This window comes from Bombina bombina, chromosome 8, assembly GCF_027579735.1.
Source record: "Bombina bombina isolate aBomBom1 chromosome 8, aBomBom1.pri, whole genome shotgun sequence".
In the NCBI taxonomy this organism is placed as follows: domain Eukaryota; kingdom Metazoa; phylum Chordata; class Amphibia; order Anura; family Bombinatoridae; genus Bombina; species Bombina bombina.
This window is the reverse complement of record NC_069506.1, coordinates 194,230,961-194,254,345: the sequence shown is the minus strand read 5'-3', so window position 1 is coordinate 194,254,345 and position 23,385 is coordinate 194,230,961. Positions and strand designations below refer to the sequence as shown.

The 23,385-nt window shown below is 38.4% G+C and overlaps 1 protein-coding gene across 1 annotated transcript in view; it reads left to right on the top strand.

The window, feature by feature from the left end:
* LOC128638699 (carnitine O-palmitoyltransferase 1, liver isoform) overlaps window positions 1–23,385 on the top strand; it is a 525,225-nt gene that overhangs the window by 432,802 nt on the left and 69,038 nt on the right. Inside the window, exon 12 of the mRNA XM_053690821.1 lies at window positions 11,762–11,867. Within this exon, the coding sequence (XP_053546796.1) occupies window positions 11,762–11,867 (106 nt within the window). The remainder of the gene's footprint in view (window positions 1–11,761; window positions 11,868–23,385) is intronic.

The following is a 23,385-nucleotide window of genomic DNA, read 5'->3' as shown; positions in this document are numbered from 1 at the left end:
TTGGGCGCTAGAAATAGTCTCCCAAGGTTATCTTCTGGAATTCAAGGGACTTCCCCCAAGGGGGAGGTTCCACAGGTCTCAGTTGTCTTCAGACCACATAAAAAGACAGGCATTCTTACATTGTGTAGAAGACCTGTTAAAAATGGGAGTGATTCATCCTGTTCCATTAAGAGAACAAGGGATGGGGTTCTACTCCAATCTGTTCATAGTTCCCAAAAAAGAGGGAACGTTCAGACCAATCTTAGATCTCAAGATCTTAAACAAGTTTCTCAAGGTTCCATCGTTCAAGATGGAAACCATTCGAACTATTCTTCCTTCCATCCAGGAAGGTCAATTCATGACCACGGTGGATTTAAAGGATGCGTATCTACATATTCCTATCCACAAGGAACATCATCGGTTCCTAAGGTTCGCATTCCTGGACAAACATTACCAGTTCGTGGCGCTTCCTTTCGGATTAGCCACTGCTCCAAGGATTTTCACAAAGGTACTAGGGTCCCTTCTAGCTGTGCTAAGACCAAGGGGCATTGCTGTAGTACCTTACTTGGACGACATTCTGATTCAAGCGTCGTCCCTTCCTCAAGCAAAGGCTCACACGGACATCGTCCTGGCCTTTCTCAGATCTCACGGATGGAAAGTGAACGTGGAAAAGAGTTCTCTATCCCCGTCAACAAGGGTTCCCTTCTTGGGAACAATTATAGACTCCTTAGAAATGAGGATTTTTCTAACAGAGGCCAGAAAAACAAAACTTCTAGACTCTTGTCGGATACTTCATTCCGTTCCTCTTCCTTCCATAGCTCAGTGCATGGAAGTGATCGGGTTGATGGTAGCGGCAATGGACATAGTTCCTTTTGCGCGCATTCATCTAAGACCATTACAACTGTGCATGCTCAGTCAGTGGAATGGGGACTATACAGACTTGTCTCCGAAGATACAAGTAAATCAGAGGACCAGAGACTCACTCCGTTGGTGGCTGTCCCTGGACAACCTGTCACAAGGGATGACATTCCGCAGACCAGAGTGGGTCATTGTCACGACCGACGCCAGTCTGATGGGCTGGGGCGCGGTCTGGGGATCCCTGAAAGCTCAGGGTCTTTGGTCTCGGGAAGAATCTCTTCTACCGATAAATATTCTGGAACTGAGAGCGATATTCAATGCTCTCAAGGCTTGGCCTCAGCTAGCGAGGGCCAAGTTCATACGGTTTCAATCAGACAACATGACAACTGTTGCGTACATCAACCATCAGGGGGGAACAAGGAGTTCCCTAGCGATGGAAGAAGTGACCAAAATCATTCTATGGGCGGAGTCTCACTCCTGCCACCTGTCTGCTATCCACATCCCAGGAGTGGAAAATTGGGAAGCGGATTTTCTGAGTCGTCAGACATTGCATCCGGGGGAGTGGGAACTCCATCCGGAAATCTTTGCCCAAGTCACTCAGCGGTGGGGCATTCCAGACATGGATCTGATGGCCTCTCGTCAGAACTTCAAAGTTCCTTGCTACGGGTCCAGATCCAGGGATCCCAAGGCGGCTCTAGTGGATGCACTAGTAGCACCTTGGACCTTCAAACTAGCTTATGTGTTCCCGCCATTTCCTCTCATCCCCAGGCTGGTAGCCAGGATCAATCAGGAGAGGGCGTCGGTGATCTTGATAGCTCCTGCGTGGCCACGCAGGACTTGGTATGCAGATCTGGTGAATATGTCATCGGCTCCACCTTGGAAGCTACCTTTGAGACGAGACCTTCTTGTTCAGGGTCCGTTCGAACATCCGAATCTGGTTTCACTCCAGCTGACTGCTTGGAGATTGAACGCTTGATTTTATCGAAGCGAGGGTTCTCAGATTCTGTTATCGATACTCTTGTTCAGGCCAGAAAGCCTGTAACTAGAAAGATTTACCACAAAATTTGGAAAAAATATATCTGTTGGTGTGAATCTAAAGGATTCCCTTGGGACAAGGTTAAGATTCCTAGGATTCTATCCTTCCTTCAAGAAGGATTGGAAAAAGGATTATCTGCAAGTTCCCTGAAGGGACAGATTTCTGCCTTGTCGGTGTTACTTCACAAAAAACTGGCTGCTGTGCCAGATGTTCAAGCCTTTGTTCAGGCTCTGGTTAGAATTAAGCCTGTTTACAAACCTTTGACTCCTCCTTGGAGTCTCAATTTAGTTCTTTCAGTTCTTCAGGGGGTTCCGTTTGAACCCTTGCATTCCGTTGATATTAAATTATTATCTTGGAAAGTTTTGTTTTTAGTTGCAATTTCTTCTGCCAGAAGAGTTTCAGAATTATCTGCTCTGCAGTGTTCTCCTCCTTATCTGGTGTTCCATGCAGATAAGGTGGTTTTACGTACTAAACCTGGTTTTCTTCCAAAAGTTGTTTCTAACAAAAACATTAACCAGGAGATTATCGTACCTTCTCTGTGTCCGAAACCAGTTTCAAAGAAGGAACGTTTGTTGCACAATTTGGATGTTGTTCGCGCTCTAAAATTCTATTTAGATGCTACAAAGGATTTTAGACAAACATCTTCCTTGTTTGTTGTTTATTCCGGTAAAAGGAGAGGTCAAAAAGCAACTTCTACCTCTCTCTCTTTTTGGATTAAACGCATCATCAGATTGGCTTACGAGACTGCCGGACGGCAGCCTCCCGAAAGAATCACAGCTCATTCCACTAGGGCTGTGGCTTCCACATGGGCCTTCAAGAACGAGGCTTCTGTTGATCAGATATGTAGGGCAGCGACTTGGTCTTCACTGCACACTTTTACCAAATTTTACAAGTTTGATACTTTTGCTTCTTCTGAGGCTATTTTTGGGAGAAAGGTTTTGCAAGCCGTGGTGCCTTCCATTTAGGTGACCTGATTTGCTCCCTCCCTTCATCCGTGTCCTAAAGCTTTGGTATTGGTTCCCACAAGTAAGGATGACGCCGTGGACCGGACACACCTATGTTGGAGAAAACAGAATTTATGTTTACCTGATAAATTACTTTCTCCAACGGTGTGTCCGGTCCACGGCCCGCCCTGGTTTTTTAATCAGGTCTGATAATTTATTTTCTTTAACTACAGTCACCACGGTACCATATGGTTTCTCCTATGCAAATATTCCTCCTTAACGTCGGTCGAATGACTGGGGTAGGCGGAGCCTAGGAGGGATCATGTGACCAGCTTTGCTGGGCTCTTTGCCATTTCCTGTTGGGGAAGAGAATATCCCACAAGTAAGGATGACGCCGTGGACCGGACACACCGTTGGAGAAAGTAATTTATCAGGTAAACATAAATTCTGTTATTATACAGGCATATGTATTTTTTTTATTTCATTTAATTATTTTTAGTAATGGCACTTTAATTATTATAACCTTTTTGATACATTGGGTTTTTAAACCTCTGCCGTAAGCATACGATCAATGTACAGAAAAGACGGCTGCATAGTACCTGATACATGTATATACCCTCTGATGGATTACCAGTGCATTACACGCAGTAGAGTCCGGGTTAAATACATTGTCAAAATTTACATTTTTGAAAAACTTGCGGTAAGAATAACATTTCTTTAGTTAGTGATATTTAAAAATGACAAATTATAATTTTAAGAAAGTTCCTACCAGAATGTATAATAAAATTATGAAAATGTGTGTATCAATTAGGATACAGCCAGAATATAAGATAAAATATTTGTAAATCCAAATCTTTTAGTTTTTTTTAAAAAAAAAAAACAATTGGGATGAAAACACCTTAAACGCCAGGTGTATCATATTTGATACAAATTATAATTTTATGACTATTATTTAATTGTTCAGGATTTACAGTGTTAATTGTTTGCACCTAGCAGTACCCCTTTTCTCCTCAGAGGGTCTCACTCTCTTTAGGAGGGATATTCTCCTCAGCACTCGGCAGCTCTTAGGACCAGCTCTCCTCATATTTTAATGTTTTTTTGAGGAAAATAATAAAAATATATAGGGGTTTTTTTTTTGTATTTTTACACTTTATCTAGTGGGCACATTACTGGGATCGTGCTGCACAGGTTTTTTTCCCCACCAGACGTTAGTGACCCCTTTTTTTCTATCCTCAACTGGTCGTCATTTTAATCTTTTTGCTGCAAAATGGCCTGCAGTAACTTTTCATAGAGTAAATCACAACGGAGGGGGTGAGTACTCCAAATTGCAAGAGATTTTTTGGGGCACTTGGATACTGTATGGACATTCTGTCATTCCTTTGCTTTATTTATGTATCGTCTGTACTGATGATATATTCTCACTAATTTTGTGTACTTGTCTGTGTATGTTAAGTTCAGTCAAAGTTTTATTCAGCCTTTTTTGTTGTTATAGGGTTTAATTTTTCACTGGGGAGTCCAACAAATCAATCCCATCTGTACCTTTGCCCTCTATAGGGAAGATCTACGGATCATACTTTTATACAAATGTTCATTTATGCAGCCTAGCACAATTGTTCCCACTTAGAATGTATTCCCTGCTCCAGTATATATTAACAGGTATGTTAATGCTACCCCTTTATTAGTTTAAATGAGTTCAAATGCTTTATTAGGAATCATTTAAACTATTAAAGGGGGGTAGCATTAATATATCTGTTAATATATACTGGAGCAGGGAATATATTCTTAATATATCCACCTGCCCCCCACAGCATGCCAAAACTGTTAGTCCAATTAACAATTCTAGAAATTCTAGTAGAAAAATTCTTCGTGCAATGAGCACAAATGCTTGCAGCTTAGGAAATAAACTACCTGAACTCATTTCAATAATGACTAGGGACCACTTGGATTTAGTAGCTATAACAGAAACATGGTACAATGATTTGCATGACTGGGACATAGTCATACCCGGATACAGGTTATTTAAAAAGAACAGAGTAGGAGAGAAAGGTGGAGGAGTTGCCCTGTATGTAAATCAAAATCGCAGGAGCCGATTTTCTGGCCGGGACTCCCTGACCGCAAACCAGCCCCTCTGAGTAAACATCGAAGAGAGGAGAGGTAGCAGATATCATCCAGATGGGAGAGACCTGCTAATCCACCGACCGACAAATTCAGCATGCCAGGGAGACAACATGCTTCACTGTGGAGATGTGGAGGAGAGATCCGGCATTCCTGGGGGAAAAAATGATAAGTGTATCCCTCTCACTTAAATAAGACACTAAAAATACAATACAAGCTCCCACTGAGAGATTTTTATTATAAAATAAATGGGCCCAGGAAAAATATTAAAGTATGCATGGACTTGAGGGATAAAAACACTAGGTGAAATCCCTTCAGCTAAAAGAGGTAAAAGTTAAAGGGACAGTATACACCAATTTTCATATAATTGCATGTATATAGACACTACAATAAAGAATAATATGCACAGATACTGATCTAAAAATCCAGTATAAAACCGTTTAAAAACTTACTTAGAAGCGCCCAGTTTAGCTCTGTTGAAAAGGTTAGTGGAACACCCACTGCAAGTGGGTGTATTGCAACAAAAAAACCTCGCCCTTCCTCTGCATATGAAAAGACTCTTTACACAAACTGAAGCAAGCTGGAGTAGGTATGCATCAGTATACTTTAAAACTTTGGGGCTTGGTTAGGAGTCTTAAAATAAGCGCAATTTTATTTAACAATAAGCAAAACCTATACATTTTTATAAAGACACTTTCAGTTGGGCTATATAAATGGATCATCTACAAAACATTTATGCAAAGAAAAGTCTAGTGTATAATGTTCCTTTAAGGGATAACCTGCGTAGGATAGGGCCTAGTGTTGGAACTGCAAAAAGTTTGAAAATCTCTTGCGACACGTTACAGAGGCAGTTTTATGCTGGGCACTAAAACAATACCAGCCATAGAAAGAAAAGAAAAATGAAGAAAAAGAAAAGATAAAGTGAAAATGGGTACAAGGGGAGACAAGGGAAGAAAATAAAGGGAGAAAGGAATAATAGTATAAATAAGAAGAAATGAATAGAAAGGAGAGAAAAGAGGGGAAAGAAAATAAAGGAGAGAGGAGAAAGAACTTTGCATATTACATTGAAAAAGGAGTTAAAGAGAAAATAAAGGAAGGTAAAGGAGAAAGAAAGAGAGGAGAAGGATTGATGATAAAACCTTATTAGAAAAGATGGACTCCCTATATCTTTTCAGCCTTTCTAAAAGGGACAGTAATCAAGGAATGTAAAAGAAATAATAATTGCTGTGTATGATTGATATGCTATATAAATACATACATATAGACATGTCTAAGTGCTTTATGCTTTAACCACAGCATATACAGGCAGTCCCAGGGTTACAGACATCCGACTTAAGTACAACTCTTACTTACAAACTGAGAAAATAGAGCTTTATTGCCAATCCTTTTTTCCCGGATAACACATAATACTCAAAATCCAATGGTCACAAAGACAGAAAGTGATGTGAAATTTTCTGAACAGGGGCACAGATAGCAAAACAAACTTTTCCCTTTTGCTATCCAAAACTAAAAAAATGTTTAGCTAGAGTTTCACCTAAAAAAAGTGCCTGTTCCAACTTACATACAAATTCAACTTAAGAACAAACCTACAGAACCTATCTTGTTCGTAACCTGGGGACTTCCTGTATTCTATGTGGGTAAAAATAAAAGTAATAATTCGCCATCCATTATAAATAACATTCAAGAAAGGGTGTTAGTGAAGGAAAAAGGAAAATTTTCAAATACTAAACTTTTTTTTCTTGCACATTTCCCTCCTATAATTTTTTAGAGAGATCTTAAAAGAAAATAACACAACTTTTTTTTCTCTCTCTCTCACATTTCCCTCCTATTTCTTTTAGAGGGAACGTGTAAGAAAATAACACAACCCTCTTTTTTTTTTTGTTAATTCTGAGGGATCTTAGCTAAATAGCAGCACTTTTTTATGAAGCAATATAGTAACCTCTCCAAAAGTAAATCTCCGGCAATGACGGGTAACAGACACAAAAATCATGAAAGGAGGAATAAAGTGATTAATGAATCTGTTGTAGAACTAAATAGTGAAAAAAATGTGCTATCATAAGGTAACGAAGAATTATTAAAACAAATTAATTTAATGTTTATGTCAAAACTAAATGCATTTCAAGATAGTATGGGGATTGTTTCAAATTCTATTACTCAGTTATACGTGTAGCAATAGCAGAACAAAGAATCTCAGATATGGAAGATAGAGAAATTGAATCAAGCAAAACTTAATTCAGTAGAGAAACAAGTTAAAGAACTACAACAGAAACTAAAGGACCAGGAAAATCGTTCAAGGAGAAATAATGTGAGAATTATAGGTCTCCCAGAGACCAGAGAATATGGTGATTTAATACGATTTGTATCAATACAATTACCAAAATTATTCAATATTACAGAGTCTGACACCCCAATAGTAATAGAGCACATATAATTGACCCTGAAAGAAAAGATTTGAAATGTAATAAGTCAGACCAGTTATATTCAAAGTACTAAATTTTCAGGATAAATTAAGAATTATGCGAGCATATAGAACACCGGAATATGTAATAATAGATGGGAAGAAAATTCTGTTATTTCAGGATCTCTCAAATGAAACCTCTAGTAAAAGAACATCACTAGCATCAATCTGCACTAGATTATATCAAGAAGATAGGGAGGTTAGATTAATATATCCATCCAAAAATAGCTTAAACACTGAAAAAGGTATGGTATTTGAAATTGTCCAAGAGATAACAAAGTATTTGGATGGAGAAGAAAAATAGTTATATTATATATTGTGATCGTTATCAAGATTGTTTGGCGGCTATCCCTAAAATGATGTAGTATTTGCACAAATCTGGGGATTTACCTTATTCTGTTGTAGTATTTGTGCAGAATGTCTCATCTGTCCAATTTTTCTGTGTTGCTGAAAAAAAAAACTATCTGCAATTATGAAGATTATATATAATATACTGTTTATTTGTATGTGATTAAGGAAATGCTTGTTTACTATAGTTAAAGCATTATATTGCTTTCACTTAATGTATGGTTATGCAGATATATTTTATATTATGCAGTTAATTTTATATATTTGCAATAATGTTTTGTCATATACAAATTTTTGGTATCTGCCAATATGAGAATCTTGTATATGTATTTTGTTGTTAACAAATTCATATATAGTTTCTCAGATTTGCTTTTCTCAACATACACTTCCAGTTTGTTGCTCTGCCGTTTGGTTTATCCACAGCCCCCATAACTCTATCAGTTATACACGTAAGAGCTCAAAGAATTTCTGTAACTCCTTAACTGGATGATATTTTTTATTTTTGGCTCCAGCTTTACCTTTAGCAATATCTCATCCAAACAGACTTCTATTGTTTCTTCATAAGCATAAATGGAAAATCAACATCCCAAAAAGTTCTGTGTCTACAGACTATGGATTCGTTAGTGGGAGCAATTATATACTCCTTAACCATGCGCCTATCCCTCATAGATCAACACAGATCCAAGTTGCCAGATGCTTGTGCCAAAGATACATTCGTCAGTAGCCCAGTGCATGGAAGTACATGTAAAAAAAAACCTTTATCCAAACTGTTTGGGACCCGAAAAAGGGTTTGGATTTTGAAATGTTTGCATTTGCAAAATGTGATTAAGTTTAAACAATGGGCTAGGATAATTCTCCTTTGTATTCTACTCCAAGTTCTCTGCAGCTTGCCCTTGGAGAGCTGTTTGGAAGGTGAGCTGGCGCGGATTAGGATGAATTTCTCCACGTGAAAAAAGGAAGTTCTCCTGATTTATCATTTCAAACCATTAGGGTTTTTTTTAGGTAGTAACTTTAGCCCTCTTCAAGTAATCTATTATATTTGCATTTTATATGGGGCAAATTTAATGACCCTATATAACTAACACATTCAAAATGTTAATACAATTTTCGTTATTTGTGGGGCAATTTTACATTCTATATTTGGCATATGTATCTAGCTAAAGATAGACCTGCTAGAATCAGAAAGTACTCCATCAGAAATAGATATGAACATGACTGAAACTCAAAAATATGATTTCTAATGCTGTTCTCCACATAACTTATCAAGAACTATAGTGCGCATATTTGCAGGAGAACTTTGCATTCTCCAAAGGCACAAAAAAATGATAAATTGGTAACTGGACGTAATGCTAATGCGGACTCTAGGAAATGCGACTAAAACTAGCAAATTTAACTCTTTTTATTTTAAGCGCACCAGTGCGCCTTGGCGAGTGTGAACTAAGTGAGAGGAATGTATAGTCGGACTTGCCCAATTCTGAGTGCACTTTGCATTAATAAATTGGGGGACTCAGGTTTATAGGTGCAATTTTAGGAGATTTGCTTTGATAAATACTGCTCAATATGTCATCTAGGCAATATTTATATGTCATAATACAGCCTAATATTATTATTATTATCATTTATTTGTATAGCGCCGCCAAATAGACATGTTCATTCTGTAGTTTTGCCGAATGCAGAAGAAGGCGACCACTCTGGGCATTCGGGTCTTTTCTGAGCAAATTTCTTCTTATGAAAGGGCAGCATACTGTGTAAATTGTAATTTGTAATTTATTTTTAAAAATACTAATGAAAAAGTATGGCATTCTGAATAATTCTGGATTTTGGAATTCTTAATTTGGTAATATGTACCTGTACTAGGTCTGATGGTAGCTTTGTCAAATGCCATTCCTTTTGCTCGATTTCACCTGTGCCCCCTTCAACTGTGCATGCTGAGACAGTGGCGCAGGGATTGCAATCTGTTGTCACAAAAGATCCTTTTGTATTGCAAGGAGAAGCAGTCTCTTTCTTGGTGGATCAATCACGAATCTATCACCCTGGGAGCTTTCTTGAATCATCCATCATGCTAGCCTGTTGTATTGGGGTGCGGTCTGGGGATCTCAAAGAGCACGGGAGGTTTGGTCTCCTCAGGAGGCGAGGTTGCCAATTAATATTCTTGAGCTGTGACATTCTCTGATAAGAACAGAAGATAAGATTCTGTTTTGAGAAGGAGCCAACATATGGCAAAGAGCCTTAGAACACAAATGGAGAGATGTCGGATATCCCAAAAGAGGTGCACTCGTGACAGCATGCGAATGACAGAGACAGTCAGTAGGTGAGGCCGCACTCTTGGTAAATGGCTGGATCAGAGAAGACCTGTAGAGGACAAAAAGAGGTGCCACATCGAGTAGTAAAGTCTAAAACAACCAGCAATAGCGACACGGGACCTACACAGTCGCCTGTAAGACTCAGAGATGTGTCAGGATGCATCCAATGTGAAGACAGGTGACCGAATGGGCCAATCAGATTATGCCAACCAGTAATGCTTGTCTACATTTAGTTAGTGAACGTAAGAAAATAGTAAGCTGTGTGGAGAGAACTATATAGTAGTATAGCACAGCTCATAATGCGAAATTAAAGCACAGCCAAGTTCACTCTGTTTTAAAAACTTTAGCTGTAGAATGTTAATTACATATATATGGCAAAAATGCAATTTAAGTAATTTTCTTTCTTTCAGAACAATACTTTAATTTATAAATACGGTGCACCTTTAAAGGGAACCACAACACCTGCTTCAAATGTTCTAACCTAACTTGTTCTAATAGTGCAAAATAAACCAACTAACAATTATGAATGCAGTCTTTTCATCTTTTCATTCTGTTCTAGAAAACCAGCTTCATAATTTAAAGGTTAATCTGCGGCCTAGCACTTGCTATGTAAGCTGCCATATTGTAAGTACGTTCTACATCAGTAGGTCACGTGACTCACACGGCACCTTCTATTTCTAACACTGAGGAAGCAGATCACTGCAGTGTCTGAGAAGAAGGGCTTCAGGCACTGCTATAATTATAAATACCAAAAATAGGGAATGAAGCAGGAGGGGGAGGGAGACTCAGGGGTCCTGAGACTGTAAGTAACTTAGATGAATGCAGATGTTTCTTGTTACAATTATATTTGCAGCAAGAGTTTGCTTTCTGTCTCCGGAGCCTTTCTTCCCCCTGTGCATTCCTCTTCCCCTCCCACTTCCTTCCCTGCTCTTGGTATTTATAATTATAGCAATGGCTGATGCCGTTCTTCTCAAACACTGAACATTACTCTGCTTCCTCAGCGTTAGTTATAGAAGGTACTGTTTTTGTCACATGACCCACTGTAGTGTAAAGTACTTCACAATATGGCAGCATACATAGCAGATTGTAGGCTGCAGATCAACGTTCAAATTATAAAGCTGTTTTCTGCAACAGAATACAGTAAGATGAAGACCACATACAGAATTTGTAGTTAATTTTGCATAATCAGAGAAAGTTAGTTGAAAATATTTCAAAGCAGGTGTTAAGGTTCCCTTTAATTATATGTTCCTTTATTTGAGTATAAAGGAGAACTACCTATATATGCATATAAAATCTAATATAAGAAAAATGTTAATGGAAATATCAATGACCAGTATAATATGCAATAAGATTTGTATTTATAAAAATGTATGTGCCAATGATTGTATCCATTAGAAGGCATGTGCATTCGGATCATTCATGATGATCTGAAGGCGGTCCCTCACAGTTATCAGCTCTTTTCTGAGCCAGATTCCTTCTTGTGAAAGTGCAAAATACCAACATCTGTGCAAATCCAGATCTTTGTGTGTTGCACGTTCACAATAAAGAATCCGGCTCTGAAAAGAGCCAAATGCCGTGAGCGGCCATCGCGTGATGACCCGAATGCACATGCCTATAATTTAGTTATGCTACCACATGTATATTTGCCTCCAGTGAGCTAATGGATTATATTAACATAAAAGCCTTTACAGCAGTGTTTGTTTGTTTTTATTCACTTTAGATGGTTTGATAAGTCCTTTAGTTTTGTGGTGTTCCAAAATGGCAAAGTGGGACTCAATGCTGAACATTCTTGGGCTGATGCACCCATCGTTGGACATATGTGGGAGGTAATAATTGTGGCTACGGTTTTCCCCCATAAAATGTAATTTACATATGTAGTAAAACATGTAGGCTAGTTAAATGTTTGTAAAGTGTGTAAAAAAAACCACAAGTTTTTGATTGCACCAATTAATTTAAAATTGGGAAGCAAACCAAACTAAAGAAACTTTGTGTTGGCACAGAAAAAAAGACGTCCAATACTATACAGTAACATTTTCCACTCCATCTCAAATGCGTAAGACAGGATTAATATACAATTATTCTCTTTAAATATCTTTATTTAAACATACTGGAGTTTAGGAGAGAAAATTGGTCATTTAGTTTTTGATCTGCTTTATTATGACCTTACTGTTGAAATGTTTATCTGAATAACGGATATAGGCCTTTATAATTTTTGGGAAAAATGGCAAGTAATTCCAATCCAGATGTAAAAACTGGTATATAAGAAGCGCCTTACTTACACCCTGTGAGCTGTTTAGTAGAATATCTCACAAATATTCTAAAATAAAGGTCAAGGAAAAGGTATAAACAGCGCTTCACCTATATAAATATAGGATAGCTAGGGATGTTAATCAATTGGTCAAATGTATATGGTATAATAATCGATAAATTAAATTAAATAAATGTAAAATACATATGAGTAAAATATGCTAATATTTAATTAGACAAATTCTCGAATCAATACATACATATGCATACTATACTAATGTTATTTATACATATAAAAACATTCAAAATTAAAACCATTCATAGATAAATTGTTCGTAGGGAAACCATTCATAAATACAAATGGGTATCTAGACAAAAAACACTGGAGAGGACGTCTCCGCCTCCTCAACAATAAAAACCTTTAAAGAAAAGTAAGCTATACTTTGGAATATATACTTGGTTAAAAATAGTAGCACTCCACCTTTACAAAGTTGCAAGTCACTTGTTTAATTGCAGTACACTCTACAATGTTGCAATTTGTATTGCTCACTCCTCGGTGTTTATTACTCCACCTTTTAATAGAGCTCAGCAATTACTGATGTCAAATTTGCTTATTGTAAGATTTCCACATTAATATGCATAAGAATAGTTCGTGTGCTTGAAATAAAAGTTAGTAGTTGTTTGTAAACAGTTTTTGTTAGCAAGCGAGTGGAATGGTAGCTCCAAAAAACATTCAATCGTGATTCCGTGTACAAACTTGTTGCATTTAAAAAATGTACACTCTCAGTGCTGTAAAGTTCAGTGCAGGTTAGGTAATTACAAGCAGGTATACTTTACCGGTCACCCTCTGTTTGCGATCTCCAGCGTGGATTTTATGGCGTCCTTTTGGCCCTGTATCGACCTGTCGGATAACGCTCTCACCTCTGACCTTGATGTGATACTGTCAACAATTTTCATCCACAACGAACACTACCAATATGGTCTCTCCAGGTGTCCACTTCGCTATAGGTGTACCGGTGCCTGCTTGTATACTTCTTTCTTTAGATGCCGATGCTGATAATCTGGATTCCGTTTTTCAAAACTCTGCGCAGAGTATCAAGTGGGTTGTAGCCTGCACGGCTAATTGCTATTCCAGATTCTTTCTTTTAGTAGCTCCTTCGAAAACATGTCTACGCGTTTCACCGTAGTGTAGGCTTTGTCAAGACTGATCTTTCGAGGAGCTGTTTGTCGGATTTAAATACCCCGCCTTTGATTTCTATTGGTTAGCGGTTTTCTTCATTGCATGAGTGTATATAAGGAGTCGTGATCATTCAAAGTGTATCTTATTGCTTTTTCTGCTAGATATTATCTTTTTTCTTTTAAGGTGAAGTGCATACTTAAGCATACAAATAGTTAAATTTTAAGAAACTTAAAAGATTTAACAGATTTTTATATAAAGCGTGATGCTATTAAGGTGGTGATATAATCGAGTTATGGACTAATTTAAGTAGGTATTTTAAGTTGGATACTCATATAGTTCATAGTTGGTCTAAGTTAATTGAATTATATAAAAAAGAAATATAGAAAAAATATATAAGGAAGTTATAAATAATATATATAAAAAAATATAAAAAATAAATGAATAAAGATGGAATGATTAGAGCATGACTGTATATTAAGATCTTATATTCTCTATATTCTTATCTGCTATAAACTATTTTGTATTACTGCGTAGTTCCACATTTCATAATTGTATATTGGGGGATTACAATATTTTATTTTATTTACAATATTTTCATATATTAAGTTAGACAAGAATATATACATATATAGATATAGAGAATATAAGATCTTAATATACAGTCATGCTCTAATCATTCCATCTTTATTCATTTATTTTTTATATTTTTTTATATATATTATTTATAACTTCCTTATATATTTTTTCTATATTTCTTTTTTATATAATTCAATTAACTTAGACCAACTGTGAACTATATGAGTATCCAACTTAAAATACCTACTTAAATTAGTCCATAACTCGATTATATCACCACCTTAATAGCATCACGCTTTATATAAAAATCTGTTAAATCTTTTAAGTTTCTTAAAATTTAACTATTTGTATGCTTAAGTATGCACTTCACCTTAAAAGAAAAAAGATAATATCTAGCAGAAAAAGCAATAAGATACACTTTGAATGATCACGACTCCTTATATACACTCATGCAATGAAGAAAACCGCTAACCAATAGAAATCAAAGGCGGGGTATTTAAATCCGACAAACAGCTCCTCGAAAGATCAGTCTTGACAAAGCCTACACTACGGTGAAATGCGTAGACGTGTTTTCGAAGGAGCTACTAAAAGAAAGAATCTGGAATAGCAATTAGCCGTGCAGGCTACAACCCAATTGATACTCTGCGCAGAGTTTTGAAAAACGGAATCCAGATTATCAGCATCGGCATCTAAAGAAAGAAGTATACAAGCAGGCACCGGTACACCTATAGCGAAGTGGACACCTGGAGAGACCATATTGGTAGTGTTCGTTGTGGATGAAAATTGTTGACACTATCACATCAAGGTCAGAGGTGAGAGCGTTATCCGACAGGTCGATACAGGGCCAAAAGGACGCCATAAAATCCACGCTGGAGATCGCAAACAGAGGGTGACCGGTAAAGTATACCTGCTTGTAATTACCTAACCTGCATTGAACTTTACAGCACTGAGAGTGTACATTTTTTAAATGCAACAAGTTTGTACACGGAATCACAATTGAATGTTTTTTGGAGCTACCCTTCCACTCGCTTGCTAACAAAACCTGTTTACAAACAACTACTAACTTTTATTTCAAGCACACGACCTATTCTTATGCATATTAATGCGGAAATCTTACAATAAGCAAATTTGACATCAGTAATTGCTGAGCTCTATTAAGATAAAAGGTGGAGTAATAAACACCGAGGAGTGAGCAATACAAATTGCAACATTGTAGAGTGTACTGCAATTAAACAAGTGACTTGCAACTTTGTAAAGGTGGAGTGCTAATATTTTTAACCAAGTATATATTCCAAAGTATAGCTTACTTTTCTTTAAAGGTTTTTATTGTTGAGGAGGCGGAGACGTCCTCTCCTCTGTTTTTTGTCTAGATACCCATTTGTATTTATGAATGGTTTCCCTACGAACAATTTATCTATGAATGGTTTTAATTTTGAATGTTTTTATATGTATAAATAACATTAGTATAGTATGCATATGTATGTATTGATTCGAGAATTTGTCTAATTAAATATTAGCATATTTTACTCATATGTATTTTACATTTATTTAATTTAATTTATCGATTAGTATACCATATACATTTGACCAATTGATTAACATCCCTAGCTATCCTATATTTATATAGGTGAAGCGCTGTTTATACCTTTTCCTTGAAGTAATTCCAATCCATATTCCAATCCATCCAGTACATAATCCATTGATGCCATTAGTGTCTCTTACTTTTTCATTGCAAAGTAAATTTTAACCGATATACTAAAGCCATTTTAAAACTTTCTGTCAATTGCATTTCATATTCCATTTCAGTGCTTTTATGTTAATTACCAAGACTAATAAGTTCTTCAGCAGATCAACCACTTTTAGAAAATAACTTAAATTTGCCAAAATGCTCAAATATGGCAAAGAGCCCCCTTTCTTTCCTAAGATATGGAGAGTACACAACGTCATCAATTACTAGTGGGAATATCACTCCTGGCCAGCAGGAGGAGGCAAAGAGCACCACAGCAAAGCTGTTGTCACTCCTCTACCCATAATCCCCAGTCATTCTCTGTCAATGGAGGAGGTGAAGTTTTGGTGTCTGAAGAAAATTGTATTTCTTTTCACTACAAGCAAGATTTTGGGTATAGCTGTAGTCCACGTCAATCTCTGCAGTAGAGTAGTGGTGGCTTTAAAGCAGTTAGGAACTTGTAAGGTGGGCCTTGCTGCATTTTCCTAACATATTGCTGCCCTAGTATAGAAAGCCAGAGTAGGTTTACTCTGTTCTCTTTTTTTCTACAGGTCTCTGTAAAGAGTATATGTCATCTCATACCTTGTGAGCTGTCTCCCTGTCGGACAGCTTGATTGCAGCTAAGTGCATCTTGTCTTCTAGGTAATGGATACTTGCACTTAGCAACATTATAACTGCAATAATATTTGGGGTCATATTTATCCTTTATTAAGGATTTTATTTGGCAGGACGCAAGCACTAATGTGACAGAGACTGAGGGGTTAATTTTTTCTTGATATGGGAAAGATTAACCGGTTTGTTGGGATGTGGCTCATTTTATTGGGGTATGTGTGTTAATATGTTAGTGTTTCTAACAGTATTAAATTTTAAGTCAATTCTCCCTTAGAGAGAGAATGCTACTTCAGCGATTTAGTTTTTCATGCTTTTTAAGCATTTGTATCTAGCTGGTAGTGGCGGTTCTTTTAGCCGTTGTGGGAACGCACGCTTTTGTGTGTGGCGCAGTTCCCTTTGACTGGTTATGTGCATCGCCTACGCTTCTGCTCTATAGTGAACGGGGCGGTGGTTCATGTCGGAGCCGATTACAGAGTCCTCTGATATCTTCCTGCTGTTTTCCGAACAACTTGGAGTTTGAAGTAACGACTTTTTCTTAGAAGGTCAGGTAGGAGGACCTCAGTTAATCTGAGGTATATATGGTACATTAAATAGACTTGAAGTAGATTTTTTGGGAAAAGATTGTTTTTTAAAGTAAACATCTTTCTTAAAGTGACAGTTTTATTTTTTTTTTGTTTAATTTTAACTTTTTTGGGGGCCATGTCTGACATGGAGCAGGAATCTGCTATTATGAATACATGTCTATTGTGTTTAGAGGCTCAAACTCTGTTACCCCTATGCAATTTCATCCTCATGTGTTAAGAGGACATTACAATGTAAAGATAAAGTTCTTTTTGCTGAGCCTAATGTCTCCCAGGATGATGCTGTTCAAGCAATGCCACAGCTTTCTCCTGTTAAGTCCCAAGCCTCTATGGAGTCACATGCAGTGCCTTGCGGTTCCTCTCAGCCCCCTGGATGGGTGTAGTTGCCTGCAGATATTGCTGAAAAGCACTCGGGAGGCACTTAGAAAAATAAAAAACAATATTTATTGAAACATAGTTAAAACCAGGCACAGAACAACACACTCCTTACGAGTTTCATGCCGCAAATGGGCACCTAATCATAGAAATAGATAATGTGTTTAGACACCCCCTTCTTAAAGTTAGGAGTGACCAATCAGAACAGCTGAAGACTAATTAAAACATTATACAATAAAAAAAAATGACTAATTGGACATGATATTGTAATACAATAGAGTCGGAAGGATAACTAAAAGTTAATCTATATAGAAATTCATTTAAATTATAACTTTCTAACCAAAGACAAACAACAAACAATTGATATTGTGATAAGAATTCAAACCAATAATGCCAAACACAGATATGGCACTTTCAAATTTTATTAAACTAAACAAATTTGATAATAAAAAGAATATAATAGAATATAACAAGCTGCCAAAAGAAGAAAGTTTGATGAATATGTACATATGCAAAAAGAACAAAAACATGTAGATTTTGAACGATTTCATGCAAAACAAGACAAAATTCATTAGTTGATTACCAAGATCTCAATCAGGAACCTAGTTCGACTGCATATGTTTTATCTTACACCATTGAATTAATTGTATTGTATTGTAAATGTGTTAATCAATACAACATGATGCAAAACATAGTTCCAAGGTAAGAATGTAAACAATATATGAAACAATCTATCTTATTTAATATAAATAAAAGGGATACCGTTTAGTTTAGTGGACATGGACATTCATGACAAAAAATGATGATCTATACAGAAAGGGTATATGAATGTTATAAAATACTATTCACACCAATGTCTGCAAACCCTATTCCACAAAAAGACTCATGTCCCATTCTTTATCTATGCCACCAGGGGTGATAGTTCTTAATTTCTCCAACATAGGTGTGTCCGGTCCACGGCGTCATCCTTACTTGTGGGATATTCTCTTCCCCAACAGGAAATGGCAAAGAGCCCAGCAAAGCTGGTCACATGATCCCTCCTAGGCTCCGCCTTCCCCAGTCATTCTCTTTGCCGTTGCACAGGCAACATCTCCACGGAGATGGCTTAGAGTTTTTTGGTGTTTAAATGTAGTTTTTATTCTTCAATCAAGAGTTTGTTATTTTAAAATAGTGCTGGTATGTACTATTTACTCTGAAACAGAAAAGAGATGAAGATTTCTGTTTGTAAGAGGAAAATGATTTTAGCAACCGTTACTAAAATCGATGGCTGTTTCCACACAGGACTGTTGAGAGGAATTAACTTCAGTTGGGGGAAACAGTGAGCAGACTTTTGCTGCTTGAGGTATGACACATTTCTAACAAGACTTGGTAATGCTGGAAGCTGTCATTTTCCCTATGGGATCCGGTAAGCCATTTTTATTAAATAAGAATAAAGGGCTTCACAAGGGCTTTAAAGACTGGTAGACATTTTTCTGGGCTAAAACGATTGATTTATATGCATTTTTAATAGTTTATAGCTTTGAGGAGTTATTTTATTCTTGGGAATTATGTTAAAGAAACGGCAGGCACTGTATTGGACACCTTTTTCACTGGGGGCCTTCTCTAATCATAGGCAGAGCCTCATTTTCGCGCCACTAATGCGCAGTTGTTTTTGAGAAGCAAGGCATGCAGATGCATGTGTGAGGAGCTCAGATACATAGAAAAAGCTTACTGAAGGCGTCATTTGGTATCGTATTCCCCTCTGGGCTTGGTTGGGTCTCAGCAAAGCAGATACCAGGGACTGTATAGGGGTTAAATATAAAAACGGCTCCGGTTCCGTTATTTTAAGAGTTAAAGCTTGATTTGGTGTGCAATACTTTTAAGGCTTTAAGACACTGTGGTGAAATTTTGGTGAATTTTGAACAATTCCTTCATACTTTTTCACATATTCAGTAATAAAGTGTGTTCAGTTTAAAATTTAAAGTGACAGTAACGGTTTTATTTTAAAACATTTTTTGTACTTTGTTATCAAGTTTATGCCTGTTTAACATGTCTGAACTATCAGATAGACTATGTTCTGTATGTGAGGAAGCCAAGGTTCCTTCTCATTTAAATAGATGTGATGTATGTGACAAACAATTTAGAGAAAATGATGCCCAAGATGATTCCTCAAGTGAGGGGAGTAAGCATGGTACTGCATCATCCCCTCCTTCGTCTACGCCAGTCTTGCCCACACAGGAGGCCCCTAGTACATCTAGTGCGCCAATACTCCTTACTATGCAACAATTAACGGCTGTAATGGATAATTCTATCAAAAACATTTTAGCCAAAATGCCCACTTATCAGCGAAAGCGCGACTGCTCTGTTTTAGAAAATACTGAAGAGCATGAGGACGCTGATGATAATGGTTCTGACATGCCCCTACAACAGTCTGAGGGGGCCAGGGAGGTTTTGTCTGAGGGAGAAATTTCAGATTCAGGGAAAATTTCTCAACAAGCTGAACCTGATGTGATTACATTCAAATTTAAATTGGAACATCTCCGCGCTCTGCTTAAGGAGGTGTTGTCTACCCTGGATGATTGTGACAATTTGGTCATTCCAGAGAAATTATGTAAGATGGACAAGTTCCTAGAGGTCCCGGGGCCCCCCGAAGCTTTTCCTATACCCAAGCGGGTGGCGGACATTGTAAACAAAGAATGGGAAAGGCCCGGCATACCTTTTGTCCCTCCCCCTATATTTAAGAAATTGTTTCCTATGGTCGACCCCAGAAAGGACTTATGGCAGACAGTCCCCAAGGTCGAGGGGGCGGTTTCTACTCTAAACAAACGCACTACTATCCCTATAGAAGATAGTTGTGCTTTCAAAGATCCTATGGATAAAAAATTAGAGGGTTTGCTTAAAAAGATGTTTGTTCAGCAAGGTTACCTTCTACAACCAATTTCATGCATTGTTCCTGTCACTACAGCAGCGTGTTTCTGGTTCGATGAACTAGAAAAGTCGCTCGATAAAGATTCTTCTTATGAGGAGATTATGGACAGAGTTCACGCTCTTAAATTGGCTAACTCTTTTACTTTAGACGCCACTTTGCAATTAGCTAGATTAGCGGCGAAAAATTCAGGGTTTGCTATTGTGGCGCGCAGAGCGCTTTGGCTAAAATCTTGGTCAGCGGATGCGTCTTCCAAGAACAAATTGCTTAACATACTTTTCAAGGGGAAAACGCTGTTTGGCCCTGACTTGAAAGAGATTATTTCAGATATCACTGGGGGTAAGGGCCACGCCCTTCCTCAGGATAGGTCTTTTAAGGCTAAAAATAAACCAAATTTTCGTCCCTTTCCCGGAAACGGACCAGCCTCAAGTTCTACATCCTCTAAGCAAGAGGGTAATACTTCTCAAACCAAGCCAGCCTGGAGGCCAATGCAAGGCTGGAACAAAGGTAAGCAGGCCAAGAAACCTGCCACTGCTACCAAGACAGCATGAGATGTTGGCCCCCGATCCGGGACCGGATCTGGTGGGGGGCAGACTTTCTCTCTTCGCTCAGGCTTGGGCAAGAGATGTTCTGGATCCTTGGGCGCTAGAAATAGTCTCCCAAGGTTATCTTCTGGAATTCAAGGAGCTACCCCCAAGGGGGGGGTTCCACAGGTCTCAATTGTCTTCAGACCACATAAAAAGACAGGCATTCTTACATTGTGTAGAAGACCTGTTAAAAATGGGAGTGATTCATCCGGTTCCATTAGGAGAACAAGGGATGGGATTCTACTCCAATCTGTTCATAGTTCCCAAAAAAGAGGGAATATTCAGACCAATCTTAGATCTCAAGATCCTAAACAAATTTCTCAAGGTTCCATCGTTCAAAATGGAAACCATTCGGACAATTCTTCCTACCATCCAGGAAGGTCAAGTCATGACCACGGTGGATTTAAAGGATGCGTATCTACATATTCCTATCCACAAGGAACATCATCGGTTCCTAAGGTTCGCCTTTCTGGACAAGCATTACCAGTTTGTGGCACTTCCATTCGGATTAGCCACTGCTCCAAGAATTTTCACAAAGGTACTAGGGTCCCTTCTAGCGGTGCTAAGACCAAGGGGCATTGCAGTAGTACCTTACTTGGACGACATACTGATTCAAGCGTCGTCTCTAACACAAGCAAAGGCTCATACGGACATTGTCCTGGCCTTTCTCAGATCTCACGGGTGGAAAGTGAACGTAGAAAAAAGTTCTCTATCTCCGTCAACAAGAGTTCCCTTCTTGGGAACAATACTAGACTCCTTAGAAATGAGGATTTTTCTGACAGAGGCCAGAAAATCAAAACTTCTAAGCTCTTGTCAAGTACTTCATTCTGTTCTTCTTCCTTCCATAGCGCAGTGCATGGAAGTAATAGGTTTGATGGTCGCGGCAATGGACATAGTTCCTTTTGCGCGAATTCATCTAAGACCATTACAACTGTGCATGCTCAGTCAGTGGAATGGGGATTATACAGACTTGTCTCCGACGATACAAGTAGATCAGAGGACCAGAGATTCACTCCGTTGGTGGCTGACCCTGGACTACCTGTCACAAGGGATGAGCTTCCGCAGACCAGAGTGGGTCATTGTCACGACCGACGTCAGTCTGGTGGGCTGGGGCGCGGTCTGGGAACCCCTGAAAGCTCAGGGTCTTTGGTCTCGGGAAGAATCTCTTCTCCCGATAAATATTCTGGAACTGAGAGCGATATTCAATGCTCTCAAGGCTTGGCCTCAGCTAGCAAAGGCCAAATTCATACGGTTTCAATCAGACAACATGACGACTGTTGCGTATATCAACCATCAGGGGGGAACAAGGAGTTCCCTGGCGATGGAAGAAGTGACCAAAATAATTCAATGGGCGGAGACTCACTCCTGCCACTTGTCTGCAATCCACATCCCAGGAGTGGAAAATTGGGAAGCGGATTTTCTGAGTCGTCAGACATTTCATCCGGGGGAGTGGGAACTCCATCCGGAAATCTTTGCCCAAATAATCCAATTGTGGGGCATTCCAGACATGGATCTGATGGCGTCTCGTCAGAACTTCAAGGTTCCTTGCTACGGGTCCAGATCCAGGGATCCCAAGGCGACTCTAGTGGATGCACTAGTAGCACCTTGGAGCTTCAACCTAGCTTATGTGTTCCCACCGTTTCCTCTCATTCCCAGGCTGGTAGCCAGGATCAAACAGGAGAGGGTATCGGTGATCTTGATAGCTCCTGCGTGGCCACGCAGGACTTGGTATGCAGATCTGGTGAATATGTCATCGGCTCCACCATGGAAGCTACCTTTGAGACAGGACCTTCTTGTTCAAGGTCCGTTCGAACATCCAAATCTGGCCTCACTCCAACTGACTGCTTGGAGATTGAACGCTTGATTTTATCAAAGCGAGGGTTCTCAGATTCTGTCATTGATACTCTTGTTCAGGCCAGAAAGCTTGTAACTAGAAAAATCTACCATAAAATATGGAAAAAATATATCTGTTGGTGTGAATCTAAAGGATTCCCATGGAACAAGATAAAAATTCCTAAGATTCTATCCTTTCTTCATGAAGGTTTGGAGAAAGGATTATCTGCAAGTTCTTTGAAGGGACAGATTTCTGCTTTATCTGTTTTACTTCACAAAAAGCTGGCGGCTGTGCCAGATGTTCAAGCTTTTGTTCAGGCTCTGGTTAGAATCAAGCCTGTTCACAAACCTTTGACTCCTCCTTGGAGTCTCAATTTAGTTCTTTCAGTTCTTCAGGGGGTTCCGTTTGAACCCCTACATTCCGTTGATATCAAGTTATTATCTTGGAAAGTTTTGTTTTTGGTTGCAATTTCTTCTGCTAGAAGAGTTTCAGAGTTATCTGCTCTGCAGTGTTCTCCTCCTTATCTGGTGTTCCATGCAGATAAGGTGGTTTTGCGTACTAAACCTGGTTTTCTTCCGAAAGTTGTTTCTAACAAAAATATTAACCAGGAGATAGTCGTGCCTTCTTTGTGTCCGAATCCAGTTTCAAAGAAGGAACGTTTGTTGCACAATTTGGATGTAGTTCGTGCTCTAAAATTCTATTTAGAGGCTACAAAGGATTT